The sequence below is a fragment of the Ammodytes marinus genome (assembly GCF_949987685.1).
Source record: "Ammodytes marinus genome assembly, chromosome: 16".
Classification (NCBI taxonomy): Eukaryota; Metazoa; Chordata; class Actinopteri; order Uranoscopiformes; family Ammodytidae; genus Ammodytes; species Ammodytes marinus.
In genome coordinates this window covers 6,766,711-6,785,523 of record NC_137220.1, presented here as the reverse complement: position 1 = coordinate 6,785,523, position 18,813 = coordinate 6,766,711, and the positions used below count along the sequence as shown (strand labels likewise).

The 18,813-nt window shown below is 41.3% G+C and overlaps 2 protein-coding genes across 2 annotated transcripts; both read left to right on the top strand.

Moving 5' to 3' along the window:
- The first annotated feature begins 144 nt into the window (after nt 1-144).
- gspt1l (G1 to S phase transition 1, like) lies at nt 145-13,516 on the top strand. Its single transcript, XM_080043284.1, has 14 exons — nt 145-555; nt 1,474-1,527; nt 5,101-5,343; nt 7,219-7,252; nt 7,349-7,426; nt 7,793-7,973; nt 8,494-8,648; nt 9,018-9,164; nt 9,276-9,369; nt 9,837-9,917; nt 10,576-10,749; nt 11,524-11,613; nt 12,061-12,229; nt 12,832-13,516. The coding sequence occupies exons 1-14, from the start codon at nt 360-362 to the stop codon at nt 12,882-12,884; spliced, it is 1,749 nt and encodes a 582-aa protein (XP_079899410.1). The 5' UTR covers nt 145-359; the 3' UTR covers nt 12,885-13,516.
- Nucleotides 13,517-15,317: 1,801 nt separating this feature from the next.
- On the top strand, nt 15,318-17,179 carry LOC307262992 (transmembrane protein 238; the record flags this gene model as incomplete). The annotated part of the gene is made up of 2 exons (XM_080044011.1): nt 15,318-15,874; nt 17,116-17,179. One exon carries the CDS (start codon nt 15,318-15,320, stop codon nt 15,831-15,833), a length of 516 nt encoding a protein of 171 aa, XP_079900137.1. The 3' UTR covers nt 15,834-15,874; nt 17,116-17,179.
- Between the last annotated feature and the right edge of the window lie 1,634 nt (nt 17,180-18,813).

Genomic DNA, 18,813 nt, shown 5'->3' with positions numbered 1-18,813 from the left:
CTGCCTGTTACAAATATCTGGGGGATGTAGTCTTTTGGCCCTCGAGAGTCTTTTAAAGGAAACGGCTTCCGCTTTCTGAGAAGACTTCATATCCCAGAGGTCACCGCGTGTAGTGCCGTCCACTGACGGGACGCATTAGCTCACGCGGACTGTCTCTGGGAGTGCTGAGTCGAACATCTCACCGACAGAAACCGGCTTGCTTTATTTCACCTGAAGCGGAGATAAAACAGTCCACTTCGATTTGGGACGCTCTCATTTACTACAGGGAGTGACCTTAACGTTGGGTTTTGGGCGGACACTGACGTAGAGCAAGAACTGCGTAGCTCAAATCTCACACTAGCTCAAATCAAAGAGCCACGATGGACCCGAGAGACACTGCCCCGGATTCCTGGGAACAAGAGGACGATGTGGAGGCCACAATCGACGGACAACTTGATTCCGCGTTCACAGACCTAAACGTGAATGCCAAATCGTTTGTGCCCAACATAAACGCCGCGGAATTCGTTCCTACTTTTACCATGAAAGCACACTCGGAAAATCATGACTCTGGTGAAGGTAAGTTCAGTCACGTTGGGGAGCTACGTTAGCTAGCAGTTGGCTAATCGCTAACAGGAACGATGCTAGCCACTGTGAAGACACGCGACAAAACTAGCTAGCCGCTCTGCTGTTAGGTGTAGCAGTCATCTAGATGCTTTTCATGACGAGGTGCTACTTAAACTACACTATATCCATCTTGATCATGTTAACGTTAGCTAAGCGTGTGGTTATACAGTGGTGTTGTAGCTTGTTGAACAGTTATGGCAACCATAACTGTCTTGAATGTCACTAAACAACCCAACCGGCATTAGCTTGTGCCACCAAACCGGTGCTAGCTAGCGGTTTGGTTAGCAGCTGTGGTTTAACTGTTAGTCGTACCTGTGTCGCTATGCGAATGTGTTTTAAACTAGGCAACCGCTTAAACACTTTTTTAAACGCTAAATAGAAATAAAGAAGATATGATGCTAGCAATCATAGTTGTCATTTTGTAACATTCCAACTTCAACTGACGATAGATGGTGGCGAAACGTGAATGTTTGGTGTGACGTGGATTTTCTGACGCACTGCTGGTCAAGAGTGAAGTAAACTGTCGTTGACAATCGTGTAAAGGCAGACTATGGATGTGGTAGAGGCTGAATACCGTAATAACAGGACAGGCCAAACGCTCAAAACAATAATAAAGAACTTAGACAAATTGTTGGACGGACACAGGATCATATTCAACATGCCATTGTTGTGGCCAGTATATGGCGGTGCTGACATGAAAAACTGTTGGGTTGCATCTGAAAGCAGAGTCAAATCCGTTTCTTATATATATTTTTTTTCTATTTTACCCACTGTCAGTTCTAATTTACTTTTGGCCCACTGCTTGATTGTGGAATATATTTCAGATTAACATGAAAAGTAAATGACCGTTTATTTTATTTTCTTTTTCAGTTGCTGTTGAAAACAACGAAAATATATCTACCGTGGAGGTGTTGGAAACTTCTGGTATGTATAAACAAATCCTATAGTGACTCTTACAGGAGGAGTTACTGAGACCCTGTTATACAAGTTCAGTTGCCTGAAATCTTTATCTCTTTAAACATATGTGGCCATGTTTTTTGGAGATAATAATACAATACATTAAAGGAACAAAAAAAACAATATGTTGACATTTTTTAGGCTTGTATGTAGTGAACTCCACGTTCAAAATCAGTAGTTAACTGCTAGAGAAAGTTGTTTTTATTATGAAATTAGCTTGCTTCTTGCATTGAGAAAGCTAGTATAGCTAGCAGTTGGAAAAGGTCAAATACTAAAATGATTAACTTCACTCTGCATAAATGGTTTTAAACTTCAGCAGGAACAATTCCCCATTATTATACGAAAGGGAAGCAGAGAGATGTGGATGGAGGATACAGCCAGTGGCCATAACAGTTTAAAAACACATGGTCAGCATGGCGCATGTTTTGACAAGTCTATCCTAATGCTTTAATGGGAGGAGACTGTGAGATGTCATACTCCATGTTGTGTTCACATGTTAAACAGCAAACAGTAGCAGCCCACTAGCTATGTTATGAGGTAGTTTATTGCAATTATGAGCAAGCAAGTTTCATCTTGCTCACCAAGTGGTTGGCATTTCTTAAATTTGAATATGTCAGATTTACCGGACCCTAAGATAAACATAAGGCATGCGTTTATTCTAATCAAACTGTTTGTCAAATAGTTGCCCATCATGTAGAGCTGGATTTCCTGATGTTGTCTAAATACGTTGATACTTGTCTCTAGTTTTAAACAGTAATCTGCTGCAGTACTGCTGAGCTGTGCAGGAGGCAGACTGTCACTGTTTCCTTTACGTTGCTCTTCTTTGGTGGTGTCCATTTCTGTGTTGTAGCACTGCACTTCATACACCATTTACACACAACACTGATGATCTGTTTATGTATCTCTGCTATTTATTTTAAAATCACTGGCGGTTATTACGGCTTTTGCTCTTGATATCCATGGAATGGCTTTGTGACGGTTAATTTTAAAACGACAGCATAAAGCCAAAACATAATGTATCAATTGGTCCCCAGGGTTCGACATAACGTATAGCCCGATGGCCCGGGGCCAGTAAAATCATATGCAGGGCAAGTTGATTGGCCAGCCACTGGCCCGCCCGGGCCAGTGGCTGGCCAATCACAGTTCAGTATCTTTTTGTAGACTATATCATGGTTCATTGAAATGCGCGTTGAGAGTCGGAATGAAAGCAGTGTTTATTTAAGACTCAATATAATAAACCTAATATAAAATATATTTTTTGATGAAAGGCCAGTGGACAACCGATGCGTGGGCGGACAGGCGGAGCAACAAGCGGGTGCACTCTCGCGCCGTTGGCAGAGCTGCCTACCGTCCGCCTGTGAGTCGACAAATCAATCGACTTGCTTTGCCCCCTTTCTTTCTTCCCACAGCAGAGGTTGAGGTGCAGAAAATGATAACTGCGCTTTTCCTTTATCTTTAATGTTACAGTATTTGCATCCAAGCCCCAATGGTAACACAAATGAGAGGCGTTATTTAAACGCTGTGAATGCGTCTCCGGTGATTGTGTCGGTTGTAGACAGAAACGAACTGAGGGACTCCGCTCACTGTACAGTTCCTATAGTCGCGCAGTTTGGCACTGTGTTTTCAGGCTCGAGACCATGCTCGAGACATTCAATCAGATCGCGGAAGTCTTTCCCATTGAAATCGCTAACGGGGAGAATATCCCCGGTTATTATTTTAGCCACAAACCACAGTTCATCTGCGCGGCGGCTCACTCGCTGGCGAGATCACACGGTGAAACGCTGCTGTGATCGGACGAAGGCATTGTGTGTTTCTAAGGTGATTTAACGTCATAGTCTTAGACGAGCGTTTAACTTATGCTGCATATTTTGCACTGCATTTTTTTTTATCAATAGTTTGAAAAAATGGTCCCACACCGGACTCTTATGTGAAGCTGACACTTCATGGAGAAGTGACACTCCTGCAGGCTGCAGCGCGCTCACGACCAGATGAATGAAATCTCCCATTAAAAAAACGGCATAACCCCCTGATTTTCGGATTTCTATTCTATTTTTAAAGTCAACTTGAGCGCAAGTGAAAAACCGGTCATTCGGTCGACACATTCACATCCCTAATGCATATAGAGAAAGTAATAAAAACAGCCTAACACACCACAAAGAATGATCAGACCTTCATCTCTTATTTTTTTTTATGTTTGAACATTTTTTCATTTTTTCATTTGACTTATTTATCCTCGAGAGACCAATTGAGGGGTGACCCTCATTTTCAATGACGTCGAGTCAAAACAAATTCAAAACAACAATACAAACAAAATATTCAATGCAAAAACATCAAATGACATGACTTCATGACTTCTGCAGGTGAACTATTCATTAAACTGCCCAAATTCAAGAATAAAAACAATAATCAAATTACTGGACTTTAAAATACTGGCCGACTCTTTCAACATACTTTCAGTTGTAGGCTTCTAATTCAATATGTTTGCCTGGTTTTATATTATGTGTATGAGCAATATCAACATTTCATGTAATTAACTAAAAGAAAAATAACCAAATCTAAAGGGAATATCTATACTGTTACAGTATAGATATTCCCTTTAGATCTGGTTATTTTTCTAATACAGGTATTATAATTATTGACACTAAATTATGAAGAAAAAAAAAGTGTGTGCAGGGCCAGTGAAAATATACAAGGGGCCAGTAAAACTCGGATCCACTGGCCCAGCGGGCCAGTAGGAAAAAAAAGTTATGTTGAACCCTGGTCCCTGATTAGATGACTATAGCATGAACAGAAGTGTGGAAAGCCTGGCACAATGTTGGTTGTTCAGCAGACTACCTAGTGCTCTAACCACTACACCAGGAGAGCCCCCTTTTGATTTGTACTTTCTATCCTTTCGCAACCAAACAGAAATGTTTTTGTAGGGAGAGGGCAAATAATGATGCAGGTCAAATCTATTGCTGACTGTTTTGTGCCCTGAATAAAGAGATGAATGAGCTCTGTCTTTTTATTTCACCACGTTCCTTTTGTTTTAAAGGTGGAGTCAGCCATTATGGAGAAAGCTTGTCACTTTTTGTAAAAATCGGGGAATATCTCCTAACCAAACTACTGCCTGTCCGTACTGTGTATGCGTGAAAAAAAAAATGGTGTTAATACAAAGGCTCCGTATACTGGTATGTAAACAAAGGCCCACCGTAGCCAGCAACATACCTGTTTACAGATCCTAGGCTGTGTATAAACAAGTTTATTTTTTTTGTTCTAGTGCACACACAGAGTAGGGACAGTTAACGGATCGTGAGGAGATATTTACTGACTTTGAAGTGTTCTCCAGAATTGATGACTCCACCTTTTTTAAGTAGCTTGTCAAAGCATTATTTATTTATTTAACCTTTATTTATACTCGAGGTATCGATTGAGGGGTGACCCTCATTTGCAATGATGGCGAGAAACAAAAACAACAATACATACACAATATACGATGCAAATACACAACAACTGAGGAATGAGGAAAGCCAGTGACCGATATGCGTTGTGTGTTTGTAGCTCCAGTGGAGAACGGAGACTCAGAGATGATCAAAGAGGAGCCGTGGGACCAGAAAGAGGCGGAGCCAAACGAGGAGGAGCCGGGCGGCGGGGACCGAGGACCAATCACAGAGGCTCCTGAGCCCGAGATCATCATGATGGAGGAGGAAGAGGAAGTGATGCCCGCGCCCAAAGCCCTCCCGCCCACACAGCCAGACGCCCCCAAGAAGGAACACATCAATGTTGTGTTTATCGGACACGTAGGTCAGTACACAGTCTGTGGAGGATAGTGTGTTACATCAGAAATGAATAGTATGGTGCCAAGGTTCAATTGAGGGGATTGCTACTAATGCCTCGTTTCCACCGAGTAGAGCGGGTCGGAGCGGTTCGGTCCGGGTAGTTTGGCTTTTCATTTGCCAAAAGTTGGGTAGGGTACGGTTTAAGCGCACCTAACCGCTCTGAGCCGCTCCCGATCTCAGTACTCCTCCGTAGGGGTACTAGCCGCCTGAAAGCGGGCCGAAACGGCGGAGCCGTCATTTGATTGGTCGAAATAATCATTTCCGCCATGTGTAGTCATCTCGGCAAGAGTGAAGAGAGTCTTGTGTATTGGCGAAAATGTGAGTACAGGAATGTTTATTGTGTGGTGTTTTTCCTCGTCAATAAATTTATCAGTTGGTTACACTGTGTCCCACTAGTCACGTAGCTGCCGCAGCCAGCGCTGTTCTCTCACTGTCTCTATCAGTTGCAACTTGCACCGAGCCGTCTCTGTGTGTTTTCGCCATAGATAGTAGGCTAGTAAATAAACGCTCACAACAACACGGGGGGAATAAATAAAGAAACGGCTGGTTTGACCAAGCAATAACGAGAGATCGCTGGCTTGTGAGCGCGGCACTGTTTATTGTGTGGTGTTTTTCCTCGTCATTAAATGAATCAGTTGGCTACACTGTGTCCCACTGCTACGATGTCACGTAGCTGCCGCAGCCAGCGCTGTTCTCTCACTGTCTCTATCAGTTGCAACTTGCACCGAGCCGTCTCTGTGCTCACAACAACACGGGGGGAATAAATAAAGAAGCGGCTGGTTTGACCAAGCAAAAACGAGAGACCGCTAGCTTGACCACAGTTGTTCCACAGCCCGATAGTTTAACCCACATTCTGGCGGCGGCTATCGCAGTCCAGCCTAAACCCCGCCCCACCAGTAAGGGTAGGGTCCGCGGTGGAAACAACACCGAGATTCTTAAAAGTGAGCTGTCCCGCTCTGATCCGACCCGCTCTACTCGGTGGAAACGAGGCATAAGGGAACTGAGGCTTTGAGTCACCTTTTGTGCTCCTGATTGCAACACATGCAAATCACAGCAAGGAAAAGGTTTTTGTAAAAGGTGAAGTCAGCGATAAGGGAAAAGGCTTGATCAGTCAAAATCAGTGTATATTTCCACACAATCCGCTATGTCACCATACTGTGTGTGCGCTGGAAAAAGCTGGTGTTAACACACTGCCTAAGCTCTGTAAACTGGTATATAAACAAAGGGGCCCACAGTAGCTAGCAACATGCCCGTTTACAGAGCCTAGGCTGTGTATAAACACTGGAGTTTTTTACTTCACATTGAACACATTACCTTCTGTTCCCAGCTTCCGTCTTTATGGTCCATGTCCTTTGTTTACTCAGATGCCCTGTGTCCACTCTGCATGACAGATCACACTCCATGTTCACACTGTTCATAAGTGACCTTCTTCCTCACAAGAGTGCAGTCGCTTCACACTAGTTGTTAAAGTGTTGTCACTATTGCACAGCTTAGTTTCTCTGTCTCGTTTGGTAAGAAGCCGGTCTCATGATAAAATACCATGTGTTCCTACCTGTGAGGAGCAGGCTGGAGTCTGCTGCAGTCCGTCCAGTCATGAGGTCATAACAGCACAGCCAATCACTGAGATGTGACAGGCTTAACAAAGACAGGCAGAGACACATGAAAGAACTGATGTTGATTGTGTTCCTTTTAGTCAAGGTTGAACATTCTGTTGAATAAAGTTTCAGTCTCCATGTAGCTCCAGTGTTTGTTGTGACCAAGGCTGTCTACTCCAAACAGCCATGACGTAATGTCCCAGTTTCCTACTAATCTAAACCCACTCTGTTTGTTTGTTCTACAGATGCTGGCAAGTCCACCATTGGAGGACAGATTATGTGAGTAGTACTGTCACTATTTTTGCTCCACTGCCTTTTCCTAAGATCTAGATCTGTCAATGAATGATCTTTGTTGTTTCCCGTTCCCCTCCACAGGTATCTAACAGGCATGGTAGAGAAGAGAACCTTAGAGAAGTACGAGAGGGAAGCCAAGGAGAAGAACCGAGAAACCTGGTGAGTGCCCACTGCACTGGATCTCAAATACCTGGCATCTATAGTTTAGGGGATTTGATGCTGATATTAGTGTATAAGTGAACACTTACTTAAAGGTGCTCAGAGGAACTTTCAGTTTGTGTTAATTGTAGCACCCCCTTTGGACAAAAGCGGTAGTGTTTTTATTACGCCAGCTGTTGTTCCTGGGAGAGTGTACCCATGACAAAAGCATTAAGAAAAACTATATTTAAAAATAGCATTCTTTGCACTAATGGTCTTGTTTGCTGTTACATGTCATCCATGATCATCGGAGGGAAAATGAGACTGTTTCAGAAATATTTAAAAGTTCCTCTAGGCACCTTTTTAATCTGACTGTCCTTTCTCCAGGTATCTTTCTTGGGCTTTAGACACCAACCAAGAGGAGAGAGACAAAGGCAAGACGGTGGAGGTTGGCCGAGCGTACTTTGAGACGGACAAAAAGCACTTTACTATTCTAGACGCCCCGGGCCACAAGAGCTTCGTGCCAAACATGATCGGAGGAGCATCGCAAGCAGACCTGGCTGTTCTGGTGAGACCCAGGGTTACTAAAGCACCACACGAGGCCACAACTTGACTAGTACTGTAACACTCTTTTAAAGGTGGAGTCAGTCATTCTGGACAATGCTTGTTGGATTTTGCCAACAGACATTCTTAGACCGCTCACTCGTCCTCTAAGGAGGGGTACCAGTCAGCTTCTCTGACGGGCTAACATTGCCTGCACTTTATGGAGAAAAAAAACAACAAAAAAAATCATTCATTTTAACCCAAACAATCACTATTTGACACAATTTAGGAGAGAAGAAATGGGACTGATTCGGCAATATCACTTATTAGGACCCCATTCTTTTCTCATTTCGTTAGGCGATTAAATAAATAAATCATTGTTGAAATGGACACACTTTCTTTATGTCACATCTTTATAGGTGAAGGAGTATTGTAGTTTTGTTCAAATCTGATCATTTTTGTGGTAAAGCAAGGGATTAAACCTTCTTACGAATGTAGAGTTCTTGTAGACAAAACCACTGACTAACTGATTTTGTGCCCCTCAGGTGATCTCTGCCAGGAAAGGCGAGTTTGAAACGGGCTTTGAGAAGGGCGGACAGACACGGGAACACGCCATGTTGGCCAAAACAGCTGGAGTCAGACACCTGATAGTCCTGGTGAATAAAATGGACGATCCCACGGTCAACTGGAGCCTGGAGAGGTGGGTCCACGGATAAGATTGATCATATAACAGTCTCACTGTACACACATCTGTATATAATCAGTAGATAATGTAAAATAAACCCTGGTATGTCCAACTTAATACATAACTTTTCATGCAACGGAACATGGCTTCTGTATTTCCCAGTCTGCTTTCTGCTATAATCTTTCTTAAAACATGTATAAAGAAAACTCGCATTCCATGTTTAAAAAAAAAATTAATTCAGTAGGACCTGCCCCCTTTTTAAAGTTGATGATTCGAATTATAAGTCGGGAACCGTGTGTGTGTGTGTGTGTGTAAAATGTGCTCCCATATTTGTATTCATTCTTCCTGAATCCGTTGTAACCCCTGCTGTTGCTGATCCTCCAGGTATGAAGAGTGTAAAGAGAAACTAGTGCCATTTTTGAAGAAGGTCGGCTTCAACCCCAAGAAAGACATTCACTTCATGCCGTGTTCAGGGCTGACAGGATCCAACCTGAAGGAACCCGCAGCCCCAGACATGTGTCCCTGGTACACGTAAGTCCTCCACTCTTTTCTCAAACACTCTCTGATGTCACTCACTTATTGGAATGTTCTTTTTCTTCCTCCAGCTCCACTAACTGTTGTCCATATTTGATGTATTTTTAGAGGGTTACCGTTCATTCCACACCTGGACAGTTTGCCAAATCTACACAGATCGAATGATGGCCCTGTCAGATTGCCTATCGTAGACAAATACAAGGTGAGAATGTGTTTTTTACCCACTCAGCTTTATTCATCAATTTGCGTCGATTGTTAGTTTGGGTTGGCTTCCATTCAAATTCAAAATTTAAAAAAAATGTATTTGTCCCCAGGGGGCAATTGAAGGCACATAGAGCAGCAGCATTACAAAGGACAGGGCCATGTCCAAACATAAAACAAACAAGAACACAGTGTTGCTACCTGGCAGACAATACACACAAGCACAGGTGTCTACAAATACACAAATATATATAAAATATGCAAAGTGCATGTTTATAAATGGAGAACTGACTCTTAAATGTGTCAAATGTGTCAAATATGACAGAAACATTAAGTGCAATCAATTAAAAAAAATACCATGCTGGTTATAATACAATTTTGAGATGAATTCCCCGTCCCACCAAGCATTTCCAAATACATTTCACTGTGTATGTGTTTAACACTGTTTGTCTGGTTTTGTCTCCTCAGGACATGGGAACTGTGATCCTAGGCAAGCTGGAGTCAGGCTGCATCAGTAAAGCACAGCAGCTGGTCATGATGCCAAACAGGGTAAGACATCCCACACCTCGTTTCATCATTAGCTGGAACCCAGATAGACTGAAACCTGACCTGTGATTCCTTTGAATAAAATCAAAAACTTTACCTAAGTTAACGGATCGCTCAATAGGGAATGCAACAGGTTAAACTAAGCGCCCTCTGCTGGATAACAAGCTAAACAACACCAAACTGCTCTGACATACTTATGAGACCTGCATACTGATATTAAACAGGTCAAGAAAACGTTGAATATTTACTTTTCACCCTACATTCGAACAAATATGAAAAGTGACAGGCCCAGCAAAGTACAGACCTAATACACTGTACTGAACAAGTTATTACTAATACTCCTATCCCTTCAATTAAGTCCAATACATCAAGTTTGGCTTGTTTTTGAGCTTTGTCAGCCATTTATTAGAAATATCTGCTCATTCTTTGAGAAAAAGTGCTAAGATTTTTCTGCCTTATTATTATTATTATTATTATTATTATTATTATTATTATCAGATGTAACCAGGTCTGTAGTGTTCAGTGCTCTGCTGTGTCTCTCTCTAACTTGTATGTTCATGTAAACAGACTAGAATTCATTTGTTTATACCTTGACATGTTTCGACTCTGAACATCACATGAACATACGAGACTAAATGAAGCTTTGTGTGTCTCTGTGCAGCATACTGTGGAGGTGTTGAGTCTGCTGTCAGACGACGTGGAGACAGACGATGCGACTCCGGGGGAGAACCTGAAGCTGCGGCTCAAAGGCATCGAGGAGGAGGAGATCCTGCCCGGCTTCATCCTGTGTAACGCTGAGAACCTCTGCCACTCGGGGAGGACCTTCGACGCACAGGTCAGCAGCAACTACATTTCCCAGGGTTCCATAGGATACTCAAAAAGTCTTAAAAGGCATTGAGTTAGTCCATCTAAAAACAAGGCCTTAGTTGGTATTTAGATATCTTAAATAAGTCTCCCAATGTCTTAGCAACTTTATACATTTTTATAATTTGTGTTCTGAAGCTGCAGAAATCTCAAAATAATTGGTAAGATCAATTTATTTTCTCTTGTTTGCACTGACAATGGCTCTGGGTGATTGGTGACACATTTTTATTATAACTGACGGAAATAAGATTATTAAATAACAAGTTTAAAAAAACAAAACATTTAGCATAATTTTTAAGCTGATCATGTTAAATGGACTTGACTTACATAGCGCTTTTTAGCCAATTTTCTCAGCCCAAAGCGCTTAACATTTCTTACTACATTCACCCACACACTCATACACCGATGGCAGTATCATCAAATTTTCACTTGACAAAAGAGTCATATTTTACGTTAAGCCAGATTCACTTTTTTGAATAACTAGGTGGTGGATACAATTTCTTTAAAAATGTTCACTGCGATGAAATAATTTTGGAATTAAAGGTTGTGGCGTACTTAAGCCCAAACCACTGTATTGTCAGGGAAGCCCAGTGCACAGAGCTTGGTTTACTAGCCAGGTATTCCAACCATCACATGTGTATTAACACCTTATCTTAATGACATGGGTGGCAAGACGCTGCTAAGAGGCTAACTGTGTTTTTATATTTTCTCTCTCATAACCAAAGTAACTTTTTTTTCCCCACAGATCGTCATCATTGAACACAAATCCATCATCTGTCCGGGTTACAACGCAGTCCTTCACATTCACACTTGCATCGAAGAAGTGCAAATTACGGTGAGACCTGAAGTTTGTTTCCCTGTTAAAATGAGACCTCAATATCAAAAAAACATCACTGTAGACACTGTTCAGAAATAATGAAAAGTTTATTGCTGTGTCTAAGAAGTTAAAGATGCTCTGAGGAACTTTCAGTTTGTGTTAATTCCTGCACCCCCTTTGGACAAAAGTGGTAGTGTTTTTACTACGCCAGCTGTTGTTCCTGGGAAAAACTATATAAAAATAGCCTTCTTTGCACTGATGGTCTCGTTTGCTGTTGCATGTCATTTATGAACAAAAGAGGAAAAATAAGACTGTTTCAGAAATATTTAAAAGTTCCTCGTATCACATTTATTTTATTTTTTTTGTGTATTAGAACACAATTTATTAAATGGATGTAGCAGTTTTTTGAGTTGATGTGATTTCATATGATATGCTTACACCCTGTCCCTGTTGACTCTGCTGCAGGCCTTAATCTGTCTGGTAGACAAGAAGTCAGGAGAGAAGAGTAAGACACGACCACGATTCGTCAAACAGGACCAAGTCTGCATCGCCCGTCTGCGCACGGCAGGAACCATTTGCCTCGAGACCTTCAAAGACTTTCCACAGATGGGACGCTTCACCTTACGAGACGAAGGTAAAAGAATCCACACAACTTGATTCGGTCCAGAGGAGATGTTGGTGTCCAGGATGCTCAATGATCATTTTGTGAATGTATTAGACGGGTGAGAAAATGAAATGTGTCACCAGAACATCTTCAATATTCCTCGGTAGACCGGCAGTAAAAATAATGTGGTGTGCATGTTTGTAATAAATGCAGTAAGAGTATGTGAGCAGCAGCACCAATGCCTGTGTTTTAAGATGTGTTAAAAGTGATGACAGAACTCCTGTTAATGATAGAGGACAAAGCCTTCTCAGAAAGGATCATTAGAAAGAAAAGATTGACACTGCTGCTGCTTCATTGTGTTTGGCATCTTACATGGAAGAATGCGGCTGAACATACTTTACAAGGAACTGACATGCAGTGGTTTGGTTGGTTTACTTCGTTTGGAACGTAGGTTGTACAGAGTTGCATTGTGATGTGTTCAAGCGCTGTTTTGTAAAAATTAGTATTTGGCGACCGTAAATTCATAGTGATTAGTTCAATGTAATCAAGTAAAATGTAGTGTTAGTCCAGAAGCTAAAACAAAGTGCTTTTAGTGGTAAAGCTCTAACAGAAAGTGTGTCTTTGTGTCCCAGGTAAGACCATTGCCATCGGTAAGGTGCTGAAGCTGGTTGCAGAGCGGGACTGAGGAGGAGGAGGAGCTGCCTGATCATTCCTGGTGAGAAGGAAAAGGGGGCGGAGCTGGTCATAACCCCGCCCACACGGTTGTCAGCGGCGACGGCGCCTCCCCTTCTGTGTGTGCAGAAGATCCGCTTCAGAGAAAGAAAAATAAAAACTCCTGTGAAAAAGAGAACCTGTTTTTAAGCAAACGACAGACCAAGAAGTCCACACGAGTCGGCTTTCTCATATTGAGAGCTCAGCTATGCCATTTCTGGGTTAGCCCTCCCCTCCCTCCGTCTCTCCCCCATCGCCCCCACTCTGCTCGACTTATTACATGAGATTTTTTTTTTTCTTCCACATATATTTTTTTTTTCATTCTTGCTTTCATAAATGACAATGACAGATGGCAGAATTTATTATCTGTAAACAGATGTGGACCAGGGTTTTGCTTGGTATATAGAAAAATGATTTTCATAATTAAATGACAAAATAAATTGAATGAACTTTAAAAAAAACAGTTGAAACCAAATGTTTATCATGGGTGTACATGTCTCCCTTTGCTTTGACCCAGTTCTTGGTTTCTCATGTGGCGTTCTGGCTGTGCGCTTGAGCGTGTTCAAATGTTATTCAAGCAAACAACTATGACAATAAAATACAAATTGGGAAGACAAAGTGTGTTCATTTTCAATTCTTTTTTTTAGAACACGTCCCAGAGTCTAGTTTCATATTTCACAATTCATTATGAACTATGAAACCAGACATGAGGTGTTACAGTGCATTACTTGCTCAACATTTGTGCTGGTCAAGAGTGGTTTGTTTGAAGAAATCCAAATATTTAATTTTTGAATTATCATTTTACATTAAATTGGCTGGGCTGATACAATAAGCTACAGATGTCTATTATGTAGCAAATGTCAGTTTGCAGATACCGAATATATGTTTGGGGTCACTTACAGGGGGCGCTTGTGGTGTAGTGGTTGGAGAATTACCCATAGTAAATTATCTTCAAATCGTTTGGACCGAAGCGATAGTGTTTTTACTACGCCAGCTGTTGTTCCTGGATGACCGTGCCCATGAGAAAGGCATTTAGAAAAAATATATAAAAATAACATTCTTTGCTTGGACGGTCTCGTTTGCTGTTACGTGTCATTTATGATCATCAGAGGAAAAATAAGGTTATTTCAGAAATATTTCAAAATTCTTCGCAGCACCTTTTAAATTAAAAATAAAATAAAAAAACAGTTTGACCACCAGGGAGCGCTGAAGTTTAATATTTACACTGTAAAATGTCCTTATGCCACATATCGTGGTCACTGGTCACAATTTATTTCAACTTTCAGTTTCGGATTCAGAAATCTAGTATTGGTAGGGCTTTATTTAGAGCATGAGCTGCTGCCACATCAAGCTGAGAAACAATCAATAAATGGAAATAGTTATTTTTCTCACATTATTACTAGTGCAGCTGGTTTCCTCAGACTGCTGCATGATGAACGCGGGTGTGTGTGTGTGGGGGGGGGCAATGATTTTTCAAATTAATGTATAAGCTGCTAGTTTAAACTATACTTCATTAATGGACTTGTACTTATAATGACGATTCTAGTCAGCGTGGACCACTCAAAACGCTTTACGCCTTCACACTGACGGCGGAGGCTGCTGCCCATTAGCCTATTAATGTAGCTCATTAATTATACATTTCTTAAGTAAAACGCTGAGCCCTGATTGGCCAGCTCATTTTTCTGACTGGCTCCTCCCCACAGAGAATGGAGAACGTCCAGATTGATCTGTGGGAGAGAAACAACTGTGAAGCTCTCCTGTGGTAGTGTGGGAAACCCCCCTCTATGTCCAAATTACCGGTAGTTTATTGTCCTATTTTTCTGGGCAGCGTGTTTTCCTGCAGGGCCGTTTGTTACTGTTACTGTCAGGTTGAAGGTGTCAGGGAAAGTGGTGTCATTTTAACAAACACGTTTAAAATGACAGTCCGATTTTACTACTAGGCCTATTTAATGTCCTTATTGCTTTATGTATTGTGCTTTGCAGTTTTTTTACCCACTGACCAATGTTGGACTGCTCGTAGGAATATGTGATGTGTATGTGGTAGGCCTATATATTGCTGTACACACACTGATGCTCTTCCCAAAGCAAGTTCCTAACGGTTTAATATAGTTAATTGAATTGAATGGAATTGAAACACCAGTTGGAGTCAATAGACCTAACTCATAATAAGAATCATTCTGTTTCATATTCACGCCTAAGGCCTAGATACAAGATCCAGCTGAAGCCATAATAATGTCTGTGCCAGATACAACAAATGAGCGGGCGGGCAGGTAGCGCTATCAGCCAGGTAGAGCCCCTCCCCCCCGTGTGTGCAGCAGGCCGCGCCCCCACCTCACCTGTCTCACCTTACCTCCTGCTCTATGTCACGGCACAAGGCTGTTGTCTCTCTACCTGTGTGTGTGTGGATATGGACCCTGAGGCGGCCGCAGCGTACCGCGGTCTGGGCCGCTGCGTGTGCTGCTTCTGGCTGGCCGTGGCCTTTGACATCGTGGGTATGCTGGTGCTGCTGATCGGCGTGTTCGTCAACGTGTTCTTCTACGACCTGCTCATCTACGCGGGCGCCATCGTCATCTTCCTCAGCCTCATCTGGTGGGTGTTCTGGTACAGCGGGAACATCGAGGTGCCGCCGGCCGAGCTGGAGGACGACGTGGGCCTGTTGAAGAAGGACAAGGCGGGCGTGTTGAGGGGGCTAGGTGGGGCGGTGAGACGCCTCTCCAGCCGCATGAACAGCGGCATCAGGAACTCTTTTCGACGGAACGGAGGAGGAGGAGGCGCGTCATCACAGAGGTCAGCGGCGGGCAGGCGCGAGCCACAGGTGGCCGTCACTATGGCGACCATCATGACGTCCTCCCCCCCACAGGATGAGGATGCTCCTGTCCCCAAAGTTATTTCTACTGTCCCATCAGTGGTGGTGGAGACGTAGGCTAATGGAGAGACTTCACCTAAAGGCTACATACACAGCAGGTGAGGTCGCCACCTGACACACACAATTACACTATATTTGTATTTTAAATTTTAAAAATTTAGCATAGAGGCCTAATACATATTAAGGTAGGACACTGCAGGCCAAATCATTGTTATTTCAAGCATTGCATGGTCAATCTTGAGATGTTTGTCTATTAACGCTTCCATAACATATCATCTCTCATAGCTAGAAGGCCTATAAATAACATTTCCAATCTTGTCTGTTTGCTTCCGTATACATATTTCTCCTACAGCCACCTTTAACAGCCATTATCTTAACATTGTTTTTAATGTCAACACTGAACACTGAACCAAACATCTCAACTTCTAAAGGACTACACAACTAAACTTTCCATAAACATTCTTAGCACTATTCTGAAGGTTGTTACAGAAAACTGTGTTCGTTTGTTGTTAATTGTCTGATTTATGATTCATTTCTTTCTTAATAACAAAGTAATTTTTGATTTATAAAATGAAAAAAGGTTGTTCCCTAAATCTGTTCTTTAAAAACTTTGGAAACTAACATGGTGTACATTATTTAATACCATGCACTACAACTATTTAAATGATCTTGTTTTTATTCAAGGCTTCTTACTAGCTGTGTATAAATCTTATTTCATTTCATTTTAATGTCATTGAAACGTGTGTGTATAAAGGAATAATAGCCAAGGCTAAAGCAATAAAAATTCTAAGCACTGAGTTAATCATTAACTTCAGTTGGCTAGTTTAAACAATAGCAGCCTCACCTGGGACTTCCTTGAACACCTCATAAACTACAAATTAAGGGCAAGACACTGCCGGGAAAAACATTGTTATTCAGGAACTGGTCGATTTAGAGATGTTTGTCTATTTTGCTCCCATAACATGTCTTCTTTTATACTAGTATAAATCGAAGGCCCAAAATGTAAATTTCTGTGTTTAATTGAATAAACCTTGTCTGTTTGCGTTTTCCCTATACAACCATTCTTAACGACCATTCTCTCAGCATTAGTTTTTTTCCCCCCCAATATTCTGAACCAGAAATCTCAACTTCTAAAGCACTCACATCAACATAACTTTTCATAATCATTCTTAGCACTACTCTGTTATAACAGAAGCACTTGTTCATATGTTTTTGATTGTCTGATTTATGAGACATTTTTCTTCTTAAAAATATGCTGAAAATGTTGTTGTTAGCCAAAACTCTTTTCCAGTCTGTGCGCATGCTGAAAATAACGTTTCATCTTTTATCTTCCCCACAGAAACTTGGTGAGAGCGTGTGTGTCCTACAACAGTGTCTGCTGCTGACTTTGTGCTCTACATTGTGTGTTCAAAAAGAGATTATTCATAATTCATGATGTTATCTGCTATTGTTTGCAGTTGTTGATTCTGTATAAAATGATTGTTTCAAATGTATATTTTCCAAATAAATGTAATAATTTTTTTAATCCGTGTGGCAGCATTGTCTTTTGCAATGATGACAGTTTAGTAATGTTAAAGAATACGAGGATATTTTAAATATTTCTGAAACTTTCTCATTTTTCCACTGATGATCATGAATTACTTGCAACAGCAAACAGGACCATCAGTGCAAAGAATGCAATTTCTAATTAACTATTAATTAATTACATTTTTAATCTGAATTTTTACCACAATATCTTAACCCAAACTTTACCAAAGCCCTTAAATATAATCCAAAACCCAACCAAAAAGCTGTGATGGCAGAAATGTGGTGTACTGGACCATCATAATAAGAAGAAAGTTAAGCTGTCTCATTTACTTCAATAAAGTTAAATGAATTGACCCTGACTGAGACCAGACTGGCTTAGGTTTCCACACACTGCACAATGATCTAAAATATTCAATTAAAAAGAATACGTGAGACCATAGGTGTCAGCTCTCCATTGGATATTCATAGCTGCTAATGTGAAAACTACACTGGAGTATTTGTTTGAAGCACAATTGATACCAAAAGCTCACATTACCTTTTTGTGGCCTGAAATGGAAAGCCATTCATACAAAGTTTCTTAACATTGATTTGAGTGTGGTGAAATAAAATAGAAACCATAGTTGTAAGTAGACACAGTTTAGAAAGCAGGAGCAGCTTCTGTTGTGATAGCAGTAGTGGATGTGTGTGGATTAGGCTTTTGTTGATTCACCTTACTGTTACCTGACTATTATATAATGTTATAATGATTTATTTGAAGGGATTATTTTACTGTTTAGTTTTGAGCTACTGATTCTACTGGGAATTTCATTTTGTTGCGTAAACTCTACAGTGGACTGTAATAGAAAAAAAAGGTGCAGCTGTTGTTTGGCTTCCTCGTACCCACCCATGTTGATAACGAGCCTCAGTGTTTAACCTTTGGAACCAGGTGGTTTTATTACACTGATGTTTCCTCTATGAACTATACTTCAGTACATCATGCTGCTGTATTGTATCTACCATTGGTACACTGCAAAAAATGTCCATGCAACTACTTTTCATTTTGAAGGACGAATACAAATGAAATGTGACAACGTATTCCAGATGTAGAAAAATTGTCCCTTACTTTACACTGTATAAAAATATGACATTAAATGTTACAGAAGTTCTTAATTCCTCACACAATGCGGTTTGGGCTGTGATTGGTTGAAAAGTGGACGTCTGCATCGAAATCGATGGACAACCAGCAAGCAAGAACATCAGGCTCACAAAAAGGGGAACAAAAAGTTTCAGACATAATAGATTAGTTTTCCTGGTGAGAAGTTTTACATAGTGAAGCACACTTCCTCTTCATGATTCAAACCATGGATATTAACATAACAAAAGATGTGCACACTGCAAAAAAGAGAAGCTGTTCACAAAACATACAAAGCCTCTTTTATACGGTTGAATTGTACAACATCCATCCGTCCAATCTCTGTCATGACTCCAGAGCAGGCTGGTAGCAGGCTAAAGTCCAGATTTTTCTGTGGGC

Bases quoted from the DNA above. Each gene is read 5' to 3' on its own strand.
- gspt1l (XM_080043284.1), top strand. From the start codon at position 360: ATGGACCCGAGAGACACTGCCCCGGATTCCTGGGAACAAGAGGACGAT. The intron at 11,614-12,060 runs GTGAGACCTGAA...ACTCTGCTGCAG, and splicing joins TCGAAGAAGTGCAAATTACG to GCCTTAATCTGTCTGGTAGA. The intron at 12,230-12,831 runs GTAAAAGAATCC...TTTGTGTCCCAG, and splicing joins CTTCACCTTACGAGACGAAG to GTAAGACCATTGCCATCGGT.